The 15,486-nt window shown below is 36.8% G+C and overlaps 4 protein-coding genes across 9 annotated transcripts; 2 read left to right on the top strand and 2 right to left on the bottom strand.

Moving 5' to 3' along the window:
- The first annotated feature begins 8,543 nt into the window (after positions 1-8,543).
- On the top strand, positions 8,544-9,470 carry LOC124193463 (ATP synthase subunit e, mitochondrial-like). The gene is made up of 2 exons (XM_046587281.1): positions 8,544-8,691; positions 9,159-9,470. Exons 1-2 carry the CDS (start codon positions 8,650-8,652, stop codon positions 9,369-9,371), a joined length of 255 nt encoding a protein of 84 aa, XP_046443237.1. The 5' UTR covers positions 8,544-8,649; the 3' UTR covers positions 9,372-9,470.
- Positions 9,471-9,552: 82 nt separating this feature from the next.
- Positions 9,553-10,863, bottom strand: LOC124193462. Of its 6 annotated transcripts, none has more exons than XR_006874271.1 (3): positions 10,774-10,863; positions 10,644-10,698; positions 9,553-10,572 (listed from the first exon to the last, which is right to left on the bottom strand). XR_006874271.1 is itself a non-coding variant. In XM_046587277.1 (3 exons), exons 2-3 carry the CDS (start codon positions 10,524-10,526, stop codon positions 9,688-9,690), a joined length of 429 nt encoding a protein of 142 aa, XP_046443233.1. In that variant the 5' UTR covers positions 10,527-10,572; positions 10,662-10,747; the 3' UTR covers positions 9,553-9,687. The 6 variants fall into 6 exon arrangements, 3 of the variants coding, with proteins under 3 accessions (XP_046443233.1, XP_046443236.1, XP_046443235.1); XR_006874272.1 differs by having other exon boundaries at positions 10,662-10,698; XR_006874270.1 differs by lacking the exon at positions 10,774-10,863 and having other exon boundaries at positions 9,553-9,764; positions 9,962-10,572; positions 10,662-10,747.
- LOC124193460 (DNA-directed RNA polymerase I subunit RPA49-like) lies at positions 10,847-13,668 on the top strand. Its single transcript, XM_046587275.1, has 8 exons — positions 10,847-11,066; positions 11,183-11,388; positions 11,450-11,596; positions 11,661-11,822; positions 11,893-12,242; positions 12,302-12,348; positions 12,432-12,507; positions 12,571-13,668. The coding sequence occupies exons 1-8, from the start codon at positions 11,000-11,002 to the stop codon at positions 12,707-12,709; spliced, it is 1,194 nt and encodes a 397-aa protein (XP_046443231.1). The 5' UTR covers positions 10,847-10,999; the 3' UTR covers positions 12,710-13,668.
- On the bottom strand, positions 12,752-14,679 carry LOC124193461. The gene is made up of 7 exons (XM_046587276.1): positions 14,380-14,679; positions 13,913-14,193; positions 13,741-13,853; positions 13,502-13,642; positions 13,270-13,431; positions 12,986-13,212; positions 12,752-12,921 (listed from the first exon to the last, which is right to left on the bottom strand). The coding sequence occupies exons 2-7, from the start codon at positions 14,184-14,186 to the stop codon at positions 12,849-12,851; spliced, it is 990 nt and encodes a 329-aa protein (XP_046443232.1). The 5' UTR covers positions 14,187-14,193; positions 14,380-14,679; the 3' UTR covers positions 12,752-12,848.
- Positions 14,680-15,486: the final 807 nt, after the last annotated feature.

The following is a 15,486-nucleotide window of genomic DNA, read 5'->3' as shown; positions in this document are numbered from 1 at the left end:
TTACGTTGACAATTGGGTCACATCTTTCAGAACCAGTGACAACAACAGACAGTGAAGCAACCGCAGGTGCCGAAACACTAAGACGAAGAAGAAGGCGGATTTGAGTTGGGCCAGTGGGGCTCCGTTCGGCCGGACCGTCCTGTTGTCGCTACCTGGCCAGCCGGTTGCAGCTGTAGATGTTGACTTTGACCTGAGCTGACCGAGGAGTGGCAAGATTGTGCCGGATCCTTAATGGCCGTCAACAACCTCAGCATTCCACGTTGCTATTGCTGGACGCAGTACCATGAAGAAGCCGTGGATCTGATGATTTTTTAGAACGCCTCTGAAAAAAGCCTTTGGGGCCGTCGGTTATCTTCGGTTTGAGCGGCTGGACCGACCGATAAATGTGTTACTCGTTATGACCAAAACAAAGGTGGCACCAGTTAAATATGTTTCTATGCCGTGTTTGGAGCTGTATGGATGCCTGATGTCCGTCAGGATGGCAACGACCATCATCAAAGAGCTGTGCTTTAAAATTCTTTGAGTCGTGCTTTTCACTGACTCCACCACGAATCTTTCATGATTAAACTCCAAGAGCTGTCCAGAGTTAGTGATATTTTGGACACCTTTCACTCTACCCATTGGCTCTACGTTCCAACGTTGCAAAACCCGGAAAACGACGTCAGCAGAGAAGTGTCAGCAGCGGAGTTAAATACAAGCCACCGATTCTTTACTAGGCCGGCTTTCCTACTGGATGCTCCGGATTTAGTAAAAAATAATCGACATGACAAGAAGGAAATAAACTCTTTCAAGAGCAAGTTGTCAAGGCTGCAAAATATGCAGATGCACAACAATGGAACCAGGGCAATTACACTACTAAATTTGCTCTTGTCCTCATTGAGTTCACTCCTGCCTACATGCACCCAATAATCATAAGGGGAATTTCAATGTTCACAAAGAAACTGATAGTGAATGACCCAAACTTGATGGAAATTGTCGTCAATAACTCTTATCTGTGCACATCCAGTGACTTCATGAATAAGGCTTGGGAGATGCTGGAGACAGCTGGTTGAATGGCCATAGATCAATAACATCACAGTTGGGACAGGAATGATGCAAGGGATCCTACATTATATGTCTAGCCTACTGCATTGCACTGTGATGAATTTCTATGAGAAATTTCATAAGCCTAAAGATTGGTAGAAGAACCCATAAAATACTTCCATCAGGGGAAATTAAAGAGGTACCAGTGTTAGTGGATGTCGCCGTCTCTTCATATGACTCAGAGATCCTGACCAGCTTTTTTGCAGACAACTCTCAGCATCTGAATAAATTCAACGTAATGCTTGCAGTTTGTTACAAATTTGGCAGTCTCTTCCCTGAAATAGTGCGGATTTATGACTCAGTGAAGGTCACATCTCTAACTCTACTAGTGTCTGAGTTCAGTTCTGAATTCACTTTTCACAACAACTGCATCAAACCACTTTTTAGATGGATAACCACTACCAAGCTATTAAGAGAACCAGAATCACTGTCCTCCAGGCAAGAGGAAATGGCGTCTAACCTAACTACAGTCCTCTTTAATGGGAGAAGCTTCAGTTTAACTGTTCACCGTCAAATAGGCAAGGCCTTGCTTCACTATAATCTTCTGGGGTCTTCCGTCTCTCCATTCTTAAACAAAGCTCTGTGAAGATGAATTGACACTATTAGGAGACCCAAGAAATGGCATTTTTCTCATATATTTTCCATTCTTTGTGGCCTAATTAGATTCAAATACAATCTCTGGAAAGCTGTCACCACCACCGACCTGGGGAGAACGTATAAAGTGTTGATAAACAGGATTCCTGACACTATAAGAAGGAAGGTGAGAGGCAATTAACAATTGATATCACCATTGGAGGATCCTTCATTTACACCAGGGTCATAACTTTGGGGTGATCACAAGAAACACACCAAACTAGTGAAGAATATGAGGCTCCCTGTTGATTGGAGGCAGTAAATAGATATGCCAATCCTGTTCTTCTATACAGGCCATCACTGAACTCCAATGAGGTCTTATTGAACTTAAAAAAAGCTACACTCGTCTAGTGTCACTGCGTTATTGAGTGGTAGAGTTTGCATCTCAAGGGTAGTTGCTACTTCAGTGTACATTGCTTCAAAACATGTCATGGCACAGTCAAGTTTCTGGAGTGACCAAGATTGCCTGTCGGGACAAAGCCCTATAGGGAATCCCCTCTTAACCCTTGTTTACGTGGCGTCTAGAAGTTAAAAACTTTTTTTGACTCACGTTGATAAAGGGTTATACCTTAAAAATTTATTGTCTTGTCTTTGAGACAGAAGGAGTGTTAATCGAAATTGTTGCGGTATTTGGTACATGTTAAGCCTATTTTTTTATTACTCGAGAGGGATCAAACTTTAAATTTTGTTTTTTACCTTTTTGCTTTCTGATTTTTACGACGGACACGTCGATTCCGTTGTTTATTGCCTCTGCGTTTTTGCTTGATGTTGGTAAGTTGAACTTGTTTGAATTCCAGATCCATTTAAATAGGGCACACGCACGTAAAATAAACATTTTTTGTTTTTACCTTGCCTAGAGTAATTTTTCACGATGGTTATTTTTTCGAGAGGTTTGTTACCTCGAAAAAATTTATTTCGCGAGATATTTAAGTGCAAAGTTGTATTACGCTAATCCTTACCAAATTTAGCTGATCAGCCATTTTTGGTGGGAGGAGCCTAATTAAGGCCACAAACAATGCAGACGAACAGCTGTTGAGTCAGTTTTAGCTGTTACTTTAATAATCGATCGAGATGTTGATCGATATTCTATCGATCGATTATTAAAATAACAGCTAAAACTTACTTACTACTTGTTACTTTAATAATCGATCGATTATTAAAGTAACAGCTAAAACTTACTCAACAGCTGTTCGTCTGCATTGTTTGGGGCCTTAATTAGGCTCCTCCCACCAAAGATGGCTGAACAGCCAAATTTGGAAAGGAGGAGCCTAATACAACTTTTTACTTAAATATCTCGCGAAATAAATTTTTTCGAGGTAAAAAACCTCTCGAAAAAATGACCATCGTGAAAAATTACTCTAGGCTAGGTAAAAACCAAAATTTTTTATTTTACGTGCGAGTACCCTCATCTTGATGTCAGCTTTGTCTATCCTCGGATGTCCGCTTTACTTGAATCAAGAATCAGATGAACTTTTCGACATCATGGAGTCTAAAGACATCAGATTCAACTACAATGGTGTTTCTATCAATCTAGTCTCTACCTATCACTGGCAGAACATGCCTGATGCAAGGATGAAAATCTTTAGTTATACTGCAACCATCAATGACATGAATTAGTATTTATCCAGCTTAGATCCACCTCCAGGATAAATAATCCTGAAACAATTTTCTCTGCTAAGGTCATCAACAAGTCTGCAGACCCTAAGCTAATCAAATCAGTGTTGAAATCGACAAGGAATGAAAAAACCATCGATGGATGGGACATGTCTTTAAGTCAAACATGGATCAGAAAACTTGCTCTATCGTCCTTCGATTTCATGGACATTACATTCTCGGACAAGATCACATCCATTTAAGTCCCTGTGGAAGAGATAATTGAAGAACTGGATAGTGCTCCAGAAATGTTCGAAGAGAATTCAGTCTGGTTTTCAGATGAGCCATCCACTCAAGTTGAGGATTCGGAGTTTGAGTACGATTGGGAACCGTTTCTACGAATAATTTGTTTTTTACATGAGAAAATATTGATTTTTACAAATAAATTAATGTCAGTACGCTGAGGACGCATATTCAAAGACACGTAATCACAGTGTGTTCATGAAGAATATTCCTGGACATAAAGGAATGACATCAACCTTTTATGAAAAGCATGGCATTCTGTGCCACAGAAAAGAATAAATTTTACATAATAATAACTACTTTGTTCTTACTTGCTTACTTTGTGGCTAATAAAATATTTTTCTTGTGTATCTCGTAAGCGTAGCAACAAAAGAGGTCTAAGATCAGGCAGGATCAATCTGGGGGTGTTTTTTTACGCTGTTCAACAAGTTGTGGATATCCAACAAAAAACTAATGAAACCACAGCAAACCTCCCTGATATTGAAATTCAACTTCAACTAAACATCACATCTGAGACGGAAGAAGCTTCCGAGCCCCAAACTCCTATCAGATCAAGAGTTTGCTTAGAGTCATAAGTGACCATGCTGAAAGGAATTGTAAATATAGATAGTTTTCGTGTTTTTATTTGTTTTAACGTTTTTTTGTAGGCACTCCAAAGAAAAAATGCGATCTGTGTGAATGCGAATGTTCCTGTGGGTGTCACCGTGAGTGCAAGAAATGCATCTGTGTTTGCCACAGCCTTTGAATATGGTAAGAATATTTTTTATTTTTAATTTTTTTATTAAATTCGTTTCCTAAATTCTCTCCTGGGTCGTGTCAAGTGAAGAATCCGTCTCCCACAAGCTAACACGGAAATTTAGTTCGGGCGGAATGACGGATTCCCCCCTGCTAGCACGCTTGTATCTCAACAACGTATTCCTGCTATCCATATATGACGATTGGATATACATTTTGGTCATCCATGCTACGTTGAATGTCCGTCCTAATGTCACATCTTTCTACGTAGATTTTTAACGTATATAGGATATCCTGGACGTAATTTAGACGTCTGAAACACATAAAATGTACGCTAGATTTTCAACGAATATAAAAGATTTGACTCTCCTTGGTATCGAATCACCTTGATATTTCCGCATCGCAATCCATCGCTCTATACACTGACCACACACTCATCAATAATAAATAATTTTATGATCCATACTTAATAACTAACAAATTATCAAATACCACAAATTAACGCCTTATTAAATTCACGTTAAATAAGGAATAGGATTAAATAAGAAATATAACAAAATATAGAAATAAAATTTTGGTACATTTAAATTTTACTGTGTTGTTGTTACTTAGCTTAAAACATAAATTTATGGAAATTTCTAATTTTCACATGGTGAATTACGGCTACTTTTTATGAGTTCTATCTACTTATAGAAAAATTTTAGCTTTAATTTTGGGGTTTCTCCATTAGCCGTCCATTTGTTATACTAAAATGAACTTAAACAAAACTAGACGAATATTTGCATCCAATGGACGTCTAAACTAGGTCCGTCCATTTATCGTTCACTGTGGTCATCTAATGGACGTAATTTGTAACCAGGGAAAGTAGATTCAGTTTATGTGAAATATTACGTCTATTAGACAGTTAAAATTCATACAAAGCATACAAGATCGCAATATCGAAGAAAGACGTGAAAAGTACATAGTATCGTCGTATTTTTTTACGAAAAATAGATGCGAAGAAGAATGGATAAACATACGTCGAATAGATGGATATTAGATCAGCCGTGCTAGCAGAGCCGGTAGAGGCTTTTTCATGAATCCGACAAATCAGAGGGACATCATGAAAAATCCGAATTCGGATTCTTCACTTGACACGACCCAGGATAATCAGCGTCAGGGCGGTCCGATAGAAGATGCAATTTTTCTTTTTTCCCCTCAATGGTCCTCTGCCCCTTAAAATTCAATTTTTCATTGTCAGTTAAAGTGTCGATTTGGTTTATCACACCAACATTCTATAAAAGGCATTGCATTCCATGGCATGGAAAACAAGTTAGAATAATAATAATGTGTGCTGCAACATAATGTGTGTAATTGTCTGTTTGTTGGTCTTACAACTCAGAAAAATTAAAATAGAATAATGCAACAATGCTTCATGAGTTTGCATGTAATTTGTGCAAGTGTACTTTTTTAACTTTGCATATTAATAAATCAGAATGTCGCGTTTTTTCATTAAATTCGTTTCGCTTTTGTGTTTTTATCTTGGTGGTCCTGGTCCCATTCAAGTTATAACACATAAATTTTGTTAAAGCGTTTTTTTTACCTCATAACTTTCGTCTCTGGCTCTCTTATTTAATTCACAATTGTGGTATGTATGTATGCCACAATTGGAGTAAAGTTAGCTTATGCTTCTAGAGCAATATTTACGCAATGTATTTGCTAGGCCAACGAGTAGAGTCCCACTGACCTCCCCAAGAAATTGTGGGTGGCAACATATCTGGATAGGGCAAACAGGGATAACTTGCAGTCTTCTAGTTCTTTAAAGGTAGCGTAGAAGCACGCTGATAAACGTAAAGTGTACTTTTTTTACTTTGCATATTAATAAATCAGAATGTCGCGTTTTTCATTAAATTCGTTTCGCTTTTGTGTTTTTATCTTGGTGGTCCTGGTCCCATTCAAGTTATAACACATAATTTTTTTTAAAACCTTTTTTTGTACCTCATAACTTTCGTCTCTGCTGGCTCTCTTATTTAATTCACAATTGTGGTATGTATGTATGCCACGATTGGAGTAAAGTTAGCTTATGCTTCTAGAGCAATATTTACGCAATGTATTTGCTAGGCCAACGAGTAGAGTCCCACTGACCTCCCCAAGAAATTGTGGGTGGCAACATATCTGGATAGGGCAAACGGGGATGGCGTCGACTTACTTAACAGGGGATAGTTTGCAGTCTTCTAGTTCTTAAAAGGTAGCGTAGAAGCACGCTAATAAACGACGTAACTTTAATAACGACGTGAGTTTAGTAATACATTGAGTGTATTGTTTATTGTTTTGGTGAATAGGGCGTGATACACCTGCTACATCTTTTGAAGAAGAAGACGTCCATGAGGTCAAAGCAATATTCGACAAGTGGTCAGTTTTGTTTTGTTTTGTTAATTCGTCGTTTTCGGGAACACGTTCTTCCATTCGGATGAGTAGAGAAGAAAAAAAACTATTGCCAAACGGACTCACTGCTTTTTTTGTCTCTATAACGAGTTTTTCTAAAAAACTGCTGGCAAAGTCATCCCAGAAATAATTTTGCTTCCTACACTATATTATGCACAAACATGGGTACATTTAATGTTAACCAGTCAACCACTCCTGAATGTAAAAATGTACATACAGTGGGTACCAAAAACATCCGTACGGCTGAGAGGATCAGTAGGGAAAACGCGTTTTCATAACGTTCCCATTAATAGAATTCTCGGTGGAATTCAATGAATTTTTTTTCTAAGATTATTAATAGAGTGGGGTTTTATGTGATTTTTTTTTTAATTTTTCAACAACGCGATATGTGGTTTTTATCGCGTTGTGAAAGTATCCGTACGGCCCAAAGGCCTAGTAGGGAATGGGCTTACTTTGGAGGCCTGTTATTCGGAAACTACGTAATAATTTTATGGGGTGGGAAAGTTCTTTAAAAAAAAACCTGGATTGGCTCTATTTGTGGTCATTAGATCACATTTTTAAAGTTTCATTTACAGTAATGAAATTGAATATGAAAACACGAATCATAAGTTTTCCGTTTTTTATCCCTCGATTCCCCTCCACCAGTGTTGCCATATCCCAAAATCTATACCCTTTCTCCAGATTGATAGAGTGTGGTGAAGCGACGCTGTAGGAATTCTCCATAAGGCTTCGTCCGAGCCATGGTGTATTAGTATGGTGGGGGAACTTATGGTTGGAATCGGCTATCTCGGCTGAAGCCAGTGGTCACCTATGATCAGCGCTGCCTGGTGGACAATTGGGTGAACTATGAGCTATAAATGGTTTGAAAATTTTCTAAGTCCGATTGCACTTTGCTTATGTATCTGTTTCAGGGTATCAACTAGAAAAAGTGATGAACTCGTGGGAGAAGTTACAGAATATTCTGGAATCCTATCCAGGTGATGCAAACCATAAAGCCAATTAGGCGAAAGAAAATAATTTATTCGACGATTCATTAGGCGTTTCAACAAGTACAAGTCAACCGGATTCTTCTTCAAAAGCGTCCGCTACGGAAATACCAAACCAAATTACTGAATTAGCATTGGCCAGTAGACCTAAGACATGTTCAAAACAGAATCCTTGTCCTTTACAAAGACCCTGACGAATTGCAAATAACAAGTATTATACTATTGAAATTCAAGGTAAAAAATACTTTCATAAAATAATTTTCCTTTATCCAATGAGGCAAAAAAAATATTGGAAATGAAATATTGGAATTTCTTAAACTAGTTTCTGGGATCTTACAAAGAAGTAGATGCGTATGACATAATTGTATCCGCCAATAAGGAAAATTTCGGTCAAAGCTTTTCCCAACACCTTCCGTAGCAGGACGCTGGACGCAAGTCCCCAAGGCGATAGCTTAAATGCGTCACTGGTAAATTGTCATAATAGGTCCCATACCAATGACGACTGGTACTTGCGTACCGCACCCGGTTTGAAATTGGAAGTGATATATCAATACAAAATAATAACATTGAACAAATTGAAGTCACAATTATTTTATTAAATACCCGAAAATAATTTCTTGGCCGAAAATAAATTTAAAAACGGAGCCATTGTCTACGTTGTCAGAATGTTTTGAACGTTTTTGAATATTCAACTGAAGAAACTCCTTGTATTATGCATTAAAATTCATTTTTTGTTGTTGAATTTTTTACAAGTTGAATGTCTAAATGTTTTTCAAGATTTAAATAAACTTCTGGCAACTTGGAAAGTTACAAATGCAACAAACAAATGTGACAACGTTCAGTTCAGTTGGCCGGTAGAAAAGGAAGCTTTACTTGGCAAAATACGATAAATATGGCCGCTCTTGCTCCAGTCCAAGTCTCTCCCCTGATCAAGGTAATTGTCTTTAACAGTTTCAATGTGTAGGAATAAAAATTGTTCGTTAAGATTTGTGTGAATTTTGAGATTGAGCCGTCTCTGTAGATTGTATAATGTAAAATACAGAATTCATGTTAACTTAAGAGAGCCTAATGCTGCATGTCAATTCTTTCACAATATTGAAAATGTCCGGCAAACATGTTTGGCGTAATACCTGAGCCTGAGTTAAGATGAATTCTTGTTGGCTCTGCATGTTAGTAATAACTATATGAGTTCATGTCCCTACATAATTCTCTTTAACGTCAAAATTCTGGTTAAAAGAGTTTCGCTTGGGGACGACAAAACTTGGAGGCTTTGTGTGTTATGAGGCAAAATATTTTCTAGTTTGCCTTATTGCCAAGTTCCAAATAATTATTTGCGTAGTCAAACTATTTTAGTAGATGTTTCAGATTGGTATTTTAACTCCTGTTTTATATCTTTTTCAGTTTGGTCGCTGGTCAGCCCTGTTGCTGGGTATCATGTGGGGATCTCATCGTTACAATACTCTGAAGGCTTCTGAAACTGCTTGGAGAGTAGAAGAAGCTGAACGAAAGATTGTCAAGGATGCCCACAAGGCTACAGAGAAGACAAGATTGAACCGTGAAGAACTCTTGTATTTAGCTGATCAGGCTGGTGTCAAAGTACCTCCAAATTTCTAAAGCCCCAAAATTGTCCAATAATGTACACATGTTAGTCTGCTGATGAAATTCCTTGGCAGTGTAAAAGTTTCAAGAATCAATATAGGAGCCACATCTTAACTGGTTGTGTTATTTATTTTTTTTTTCTTAAACAAGTTCTCAAACAATATCTAAGTAAAAATCTAGAAAGGCCCAGCAAACAGAAGTTTTATTATTGGTTTTGTATTTTAAGCATCGGTATGGTTACAAAATTTTCCTTAGCAGAGTTAGTGCGTAATTTGCCTACATCTTGGCTGGTCGCGCTCAGCTAGATGATGCTTATCATCTAGCTGCGCCGTCACTTTTTCCCGGGAGTCCTTAAACTGCGAAAGCGAAACGCCCAAAATGCGAAACAGTTGTGCGAAACGGTAGGGCCTGAATGTCAAATAGTAATAATCCAATTAATGTATTTAATATTTTAATGCGACTTGTTGCTGCGTCTCTGTTGCCTAGGCCAACGCTTATAATATGTCTTAAGCACATATTAATTTTCCCACTAGAAAGAAGGATATTAACGCAAATATCTTAAATAAATGTGAGTATGTTCTGTTAGTTAAAGGTTAGTGTTTTACCAGTTTTGGTTTCTATTGGAAAGGAAAGATCGGTAAACAGAGTTTCGGCAGGAGGTTCAACAGCCACAACTGTCGTTTCCATAACCGATTCGATAGGTACCGAAGTTAGTTCAGCAGCCGGAATACTCTCATTTGTTTCGGGGCAACAGTTACATACAACAGTTTAATCATTTCCAGAGCGTCCGAGAGCTCCTGAGGAAAGATAAGCATTACTTATTGTAGAAATTGAGGTCAATGTTTCTCCATGTGCTGCTGTTGGTTCTGACGACAGAACAATTTCACCGGCTGTAGTCGCTTCATTAATCGAATTTTTCAGTGTGTCGACAGTCAATTGGTCGGTCAGGATTGACGTTTCCACAGCCAGAGTTGTTGCTTCCGTACTGGGATTCACTGCCCAGACTGTAAAAGTGGGATCACCTGTGGAAACCGAGAGCGTGCTGGGCACTTCTGTTGTTGTAGCGATTTCTTCGGAAGTTGTTGTCAATTCAGCAATAGTGTTCATGGGTGCAGATGGAATATCTGCGGCCGGAGTTATTTCATCCGTAGAAACATAAGCTGCATGCATAAGCAGTTGGATTCGCTATCTCCGTGATGGTAGAGACAGAATCAATCTAGGGGGGAAAAAGAGATATGCTTTACACTTGCGTGTCTAGTCTGTCTATTATGGTTGAATAAACACTACCAGACACTACCTCAGTACCTCTCGTTATTGGCGGCTCAATCCAATCGACAGTTGCCTTTTAAAAAAATATTCACGAGTATTTCATTTGATTACTGTTTACGTTTCAATTCCAATTTTTTTTTAAATTTACTTAGGAAGCTAGTCAATGATTCAGTTGTTTGGTAAAATGTATTTTTAAACTTGGTCAAAGTTTGTGTTGATCTGACATTTAGGCTTTAGCTCAACATTCAACATGGTAGTAGGAGCAGACGATTTTTCGACTCACATGAGTCACATGTCACATCGCGTTTCTGTGCCTTGTTTCGTTCATCCATATTCCCATATTGCAAAATTGACTGTCAATTCATTGGATCGAAATGTCTTCTGTTGTTATTGATGAAATTAGAGTAGCTGACCGAGGAAAGAAGTTGGAGCCTTTGCAAAGTTAGTAAAAGTCGGATAAGATATTTGTATTTTAATCTCAATGAACTTTCAACTTCCCTCATCTATCCGTTAAATTTAAAAAGAAAAACGATAATTAATTTCCTTTTTTTATATAGTTCAGTTCTCACACTGCCAGTCTCCTTTGAAACCTGAGGGTCTTAAGAATATAAAATCAGGGATTTATTCAGACAGTGAATTCAAAAATGAATATGTTGCCATTTGTCAAGTTGACAATCAGCGATACATGGGTGGCACCAAAGGACAAAACCAGAAAGAAAGTCCAATGTTGTACATTGCATTAAGAAATAGAGTGACAAGCAAGGTATTGATGATGTAATCACAACTTCAATTAAAGAAATTAATATGTTTTACTTATAACACAGGTTAAGCTAGTGGAGATTTCAAAAGTTTCATTATCTCCAGTTGTACAATATCCCCCCACTACTAACCCTGTTTTGATTGATGATGGGAGTTCCAATATGGAAAAACAATTTGTCCATAGGTTTGGTATGCTTAAAGGTCAAAGAATGGTATGATATTTCTCTTTTTGAATATTTAAAAATTTTATTCAAGTGTTATTTATGTTATTTTTAGTATGATCAAGCTGAACGTCTTACAGTGAAAGCTGAAAATGTGAAAGCAAATCTAGAAAATGCTGCTATTGGTACAGCTATACAAGATAGTGAATTGGTTGTTCCCAAAAGTTCAGATTCTTATGAAACAATGTTACCACCAAGAAATACAGATACAAAATTGGTAAGCTTGGATCATTAATTTTCCCAACATTTCCTCTATTTAAAATGTGGATTCTATTAATTCTATACAGCCTAGTCAAGTGTATCAGATTGAAAACATTGTTTCTGAAAATGACATGACAGCTTTGGAAGGAATCACACTAAAGCTGATGGCTGATGAGTCTGATCCTGATACACAGGAAAAATTCAAGGAGTTTTCTGTTTATTTCACTAAAGAGTTCAGCCGCTTAATGAAGTCAAGTCACCTCAACAAAGAAGAAAAATTGCGATGTTTGAAAGCACTTCTATACACTGAGTGTCTCATAAAATGTTCTGCAATTAAGAAGAAATCAATTACCCGTGATCTTTTAGATCAAAGTCTACCAACATCAATCCCGGACAGTGTGAGAAAAAGTATTAAGGACAAATTTGTAGAAGGCTGGTATGTTATTATTACTATTTGCTGTTTGCTTTTCAATTTATGGTGTGTGTTGTTCTTAGGACCTTATCCAAGATGAGTAGAGATAAAATCATTTGCCATGCAATAGGTATGTGGTTGATCATGCAATTTTAGTTTTTAGTAAATTTACAATAACCGTTCATTTTTGTATTGTTATGTAATTATTTTTAGCACTCGCGCTTGCTGTAGGTAGTTGCAGCGTTGATGCTGAAAGCTTCAGTTCTAGTTTGAAACTCGATATGCAGTCGTAAGTTATCCTGATCTGTTTATTTATTTAGCTACCAAACTAATTTAAAAAACTTTTGTGTAGCCTTGAAAACTTGATTCGGGTGGTTGGCGCTCGAACAGATAAGGATAAATCTAACGGAGCCTCCAAGATTGTTCTCAAAATTCCTCTGACTTTACCTCCTCAGAAGAGGGGTCAGATGAAAAGAAAAGAAAGAAGATAACCACAAAAGGACTGAGTTAAAAATATCACTGAAAATACACTCTTCCCGTTAAAAAAAATTGTATTTACTAGTCATTTCTCTGCTAAAAATCAGCGATAGAGGCAGTGTTAGTTTCTTAGTTACGTATTACGAATTCAGGTTATTCATCAGCTATATCAAGATAGGCAATGCACATGTCGAGATCGTCGCTATCACCTCGTAAACGCTCGAGTCTGTAAAAATAAAAGTAACGACGAACTAAATAATAAATTATTAGATTTTTATATTTAATCTTACCGTTTTTTTATTTCATGCCTCCATTCTAATTCTCCATCAGCGCTCTTCAGAGCTTTCAAGCAATTGGTACTAAGAGATTTGAAACATTGTTTTCTTACAGAATTATGTTGTGCGTTATCCCATATAGGAGTAGCTTTTACAAGATTCCAAGCATTCAACGTAAACTCAACAACACTTTTCCATTGTCTACTTTCTACTAGCTGCTTACAGTAATCCAAGAGACGTTTCTAAAATCATATTTAAATTAATTATCTGTTTTTGTTTTCTTAAACGCACGCTATCACCTTAAAAGCCGAAAGATGAACTGATGTTTTGTTGTAAGCGGCGGAATCCGTTTTGGACGACAATCGACAATTCGGTAAAGATTTAAAAATATTTTTCTTTAAATATGATAGTTCATCCAACATGGGTTGCAGGTCTGGTTCTGGGAGTAAAGACTCTAGTTTCTGCAATTAAGATTAAATTAGTTGTTCTTTGTGATTGACAGGAAATTTATAAGAAACAAAAATTACTTACTTGTTTGACTTCTTCGTTTATTGTTGCCAGATTCTGAATAACGCTAATGAGCTGAGAACGAGACAATCCATTAAGAACAAGATCTAATGGCACAGGATCGTCTTCTAACTTTATTGGTTTTCTGTTTGATGATGATGAAAGCTAAAAATAAACATATTTTTTTTCAATATTATATTACAAAATCAGTGAATTAAATCAACTGCTTAGCAATCAGGAAAATGAACTGACTAAAATACTACCTTTCTCATTTTTTCAGGTGGAGACATAGATATGGTCTCTCCAGTTTCATTCAATTGGAGTCTTTTCCTGGGACTACATCTTAATCCAAGCATAACACGTGTAGGTGTTGCATCTGTAATTTTTACACAATACAGCTTTATTCAAATACAAATTGTAATTTTAGTTTGTTACCTTTAGTTGGTGTTACTTCATAGTGGGAAAGTTTTCTAACTTCGTTAAGTGACAATGGGCTCCAAGTGACAGGGTTTTTTTGGCCTCTAAGTTTTATAACCATTTCTTCAGGAGATGAGGTAGGAGTATCCATTGAACTTGGCATCTGGTTATTGGGGGTGGTAAGCAAAGAAACTGCAATCAATTGACGAGACAAGTCTGCTAGCGCTCCTCTTGTTCGTCTAATGGTAGTTGGAGTTGTTGCTTCAGCATTTAATTGAGTTATGTGGTCCATGTTGTACCTGAAACAACCATAACAAAACATAGTGTCAAATGCAATGTGCAATACACCATCATGTATCCATAAAACATTTTCCAAGATTTACTTTTCAATAACTGTTTTAAACTATTGTGACAGCAATATTGGTCAAGTATTGTCACATTGAAATAATGATGATAGAGGTACGATAGATTTGTATAAAGGTTACCTTGGGATGTTATTAAACAACACAAAATTTGACAATAAAGTATTCTATAGCATTTGCGTAAGACGTGATCCTTCGTCAACGCGTCCTGCTTGCTTTCCCGCTTCTTTCTCAGTTGCCGATTTGTTGTATTAAAAATTTTTAAAGTTTGAAAAATACGTTCAGTAATCAGTAATCATCAGTAAAATAAGTAATTTGTTAATATTATTTAGAATTTAAGTTTCCGTGTTTCAGTTATTATATGCAGAGTTGTATGTGTGTTCATTTGTTCACTGATTTTGTTTTCCACTTTTCACCGAATGAAAAAGAATCCGACCGGGACACAAGAGGGCGGTAGAGACCAAATAGGAAATAGACACGTCATTTTTCCATATTTTTTGAAAATGGTTAATTTTTTTAAACGTCAGAATTCTCAGGCTTTTGACAAGGAACTAGACTAAGACATGTGTTTTACTTTTGTAAGCATTTACTTGTTAGTTTAGGTTGTGCAGAACAATTCTATAGAAATGTCCAAAACAAGAATAAAAAAGAATAGAAGAAAAAAAGAATCAATTTTCAAACACACTTAAATCATGTTGTTATTTATGTTGCTGATGCTTATATTCTAAAAAATATCATATATCTGAAATCAAGAACCATCAATCGAGTAAAACTTAATTAAGAAACGAAATTGCAAAGAATTAAATTGATCTCCCGTTTGACTTCCGACAATTCCGGTTTTCCAATCATTTATTCGTGCTTCTGCTACAGCGATTCATGTTTGATTTACTTCACATTACCTGTACAATTGAAGTAATGATTTAATTTTGAAACTACAAACTTGATTTAACTAAAGAAAATTTTGATAAGAAAAAAAAATTAGAATTTAAATGTTTTTACCATCAACCTTTTAAATTCTATTTGTTCTCACGTATTGTATGATTGCCTAAAGTCCAATACCAAATGGTGATCCTATATCGTTTACAAAGAGTAAATTTGCTTCGAAACAGCGGGAAAGTTTAGACGCAGCAATGATGGGAGTAACGTGCAATGCGTATTGTATATGTTTTGTGTTTTGAGGGAGGATGCAGAGTGAAATTACATCGGGAGGCGGGGATGAGAGGGTGGTTA

This window comes from Daphnia pulex, chromosome 5 (assembly GCF_021134715.1).
Source record: "Daphnia pulex isolate KAP4 chromosome 5, ASM2113471v1".
In the NCBI taxonomy this organism is placed as follows: Eukaryota; Metazoa; Arthropoda; class Branchiopoda; order Diplostraca; family Daphniidae; genus Daphnia; species Daphnia pulex.
The sequence above is the reverse complement of the archived record's forward strand: the minus strand, read 5'-3'. Positions and strand labels throughout refer to the sequence as shown.

Excerpts from the sequence above, each read along its gene's own strand:
- LOC124193463 (XM_046587281.1), top strand. The coding sequence starts at position 8,650 with ATGGCCGCTCTTGCTCCAGTCCAAGTCTCTCCCCTGATCAAG. Across the intron at positions 8,692-9,158 it reads AAGTCTCTCCCCTGATCAAG|TTTGGTCGCTGGTCAGCCCT; the intron begins GTAATTGTCTTT and ends TATCTTTTTCAG.
- LOC124193461 (XM_046587276.1), bottom strand. The coding sequence starts at position 14,186 with ATGGACCACATAACTCAATTAAATGCTGAAGCAACAACTCCAACTACC. Across the intron at positions 13,643-13,740 it reads CACCTGAAAAAATGAGAAAG|CTTTCATCATCATCAAACAG; the intron begins GTAGTATTTTAG and ends GTTTATTTTTAG. Across the intron at positions 12,922-12,985 it reads AGGCATGAAATAAAAAAACG|ACTCGAGCGTTTACGAGGTG; the intron begins GTAAGATTAAAT and ends TTATTTTTACAG.
- LOC124193460 (XM_046587275.1), top strand. The coding sequence starts at position 11,000 with ATGTCTTCTGTTGTTATTGATGAAATTAGAGTAGCTGACCGAGGAAAG. Across the intron at positions 11,067-11,182 it reads GAAGTTGGAGCCTTTGCAAA|TTCAGTTCTCACACTGCCAG; the intron begins GTTAGTAAAAGT and ends TTTTTTATATAG. Across the intron at positions 11,823-11,892 it reads GAAATACAGATACAAAATTG|CCTAGTCAAGTGTATCAGAT; the intron begins GTAAGCTTGGAT and ends AATTCTATACAG.
- LOC124193462 (XM_046587277.1), bottom strand. The coding sequence starts at position 10,526 with ATGCATGCAGCTTATGTTTCTACGGATGAAATAACTCCGGCCGCAGAT. Across the intron at positions 9,765-10,174 it reads GACCTCAATTTCTACAATAA|GCCCTACCGTTTCGCACAAC; the intron begins GTAATGCTTATC and ends TTTGACATTCAG.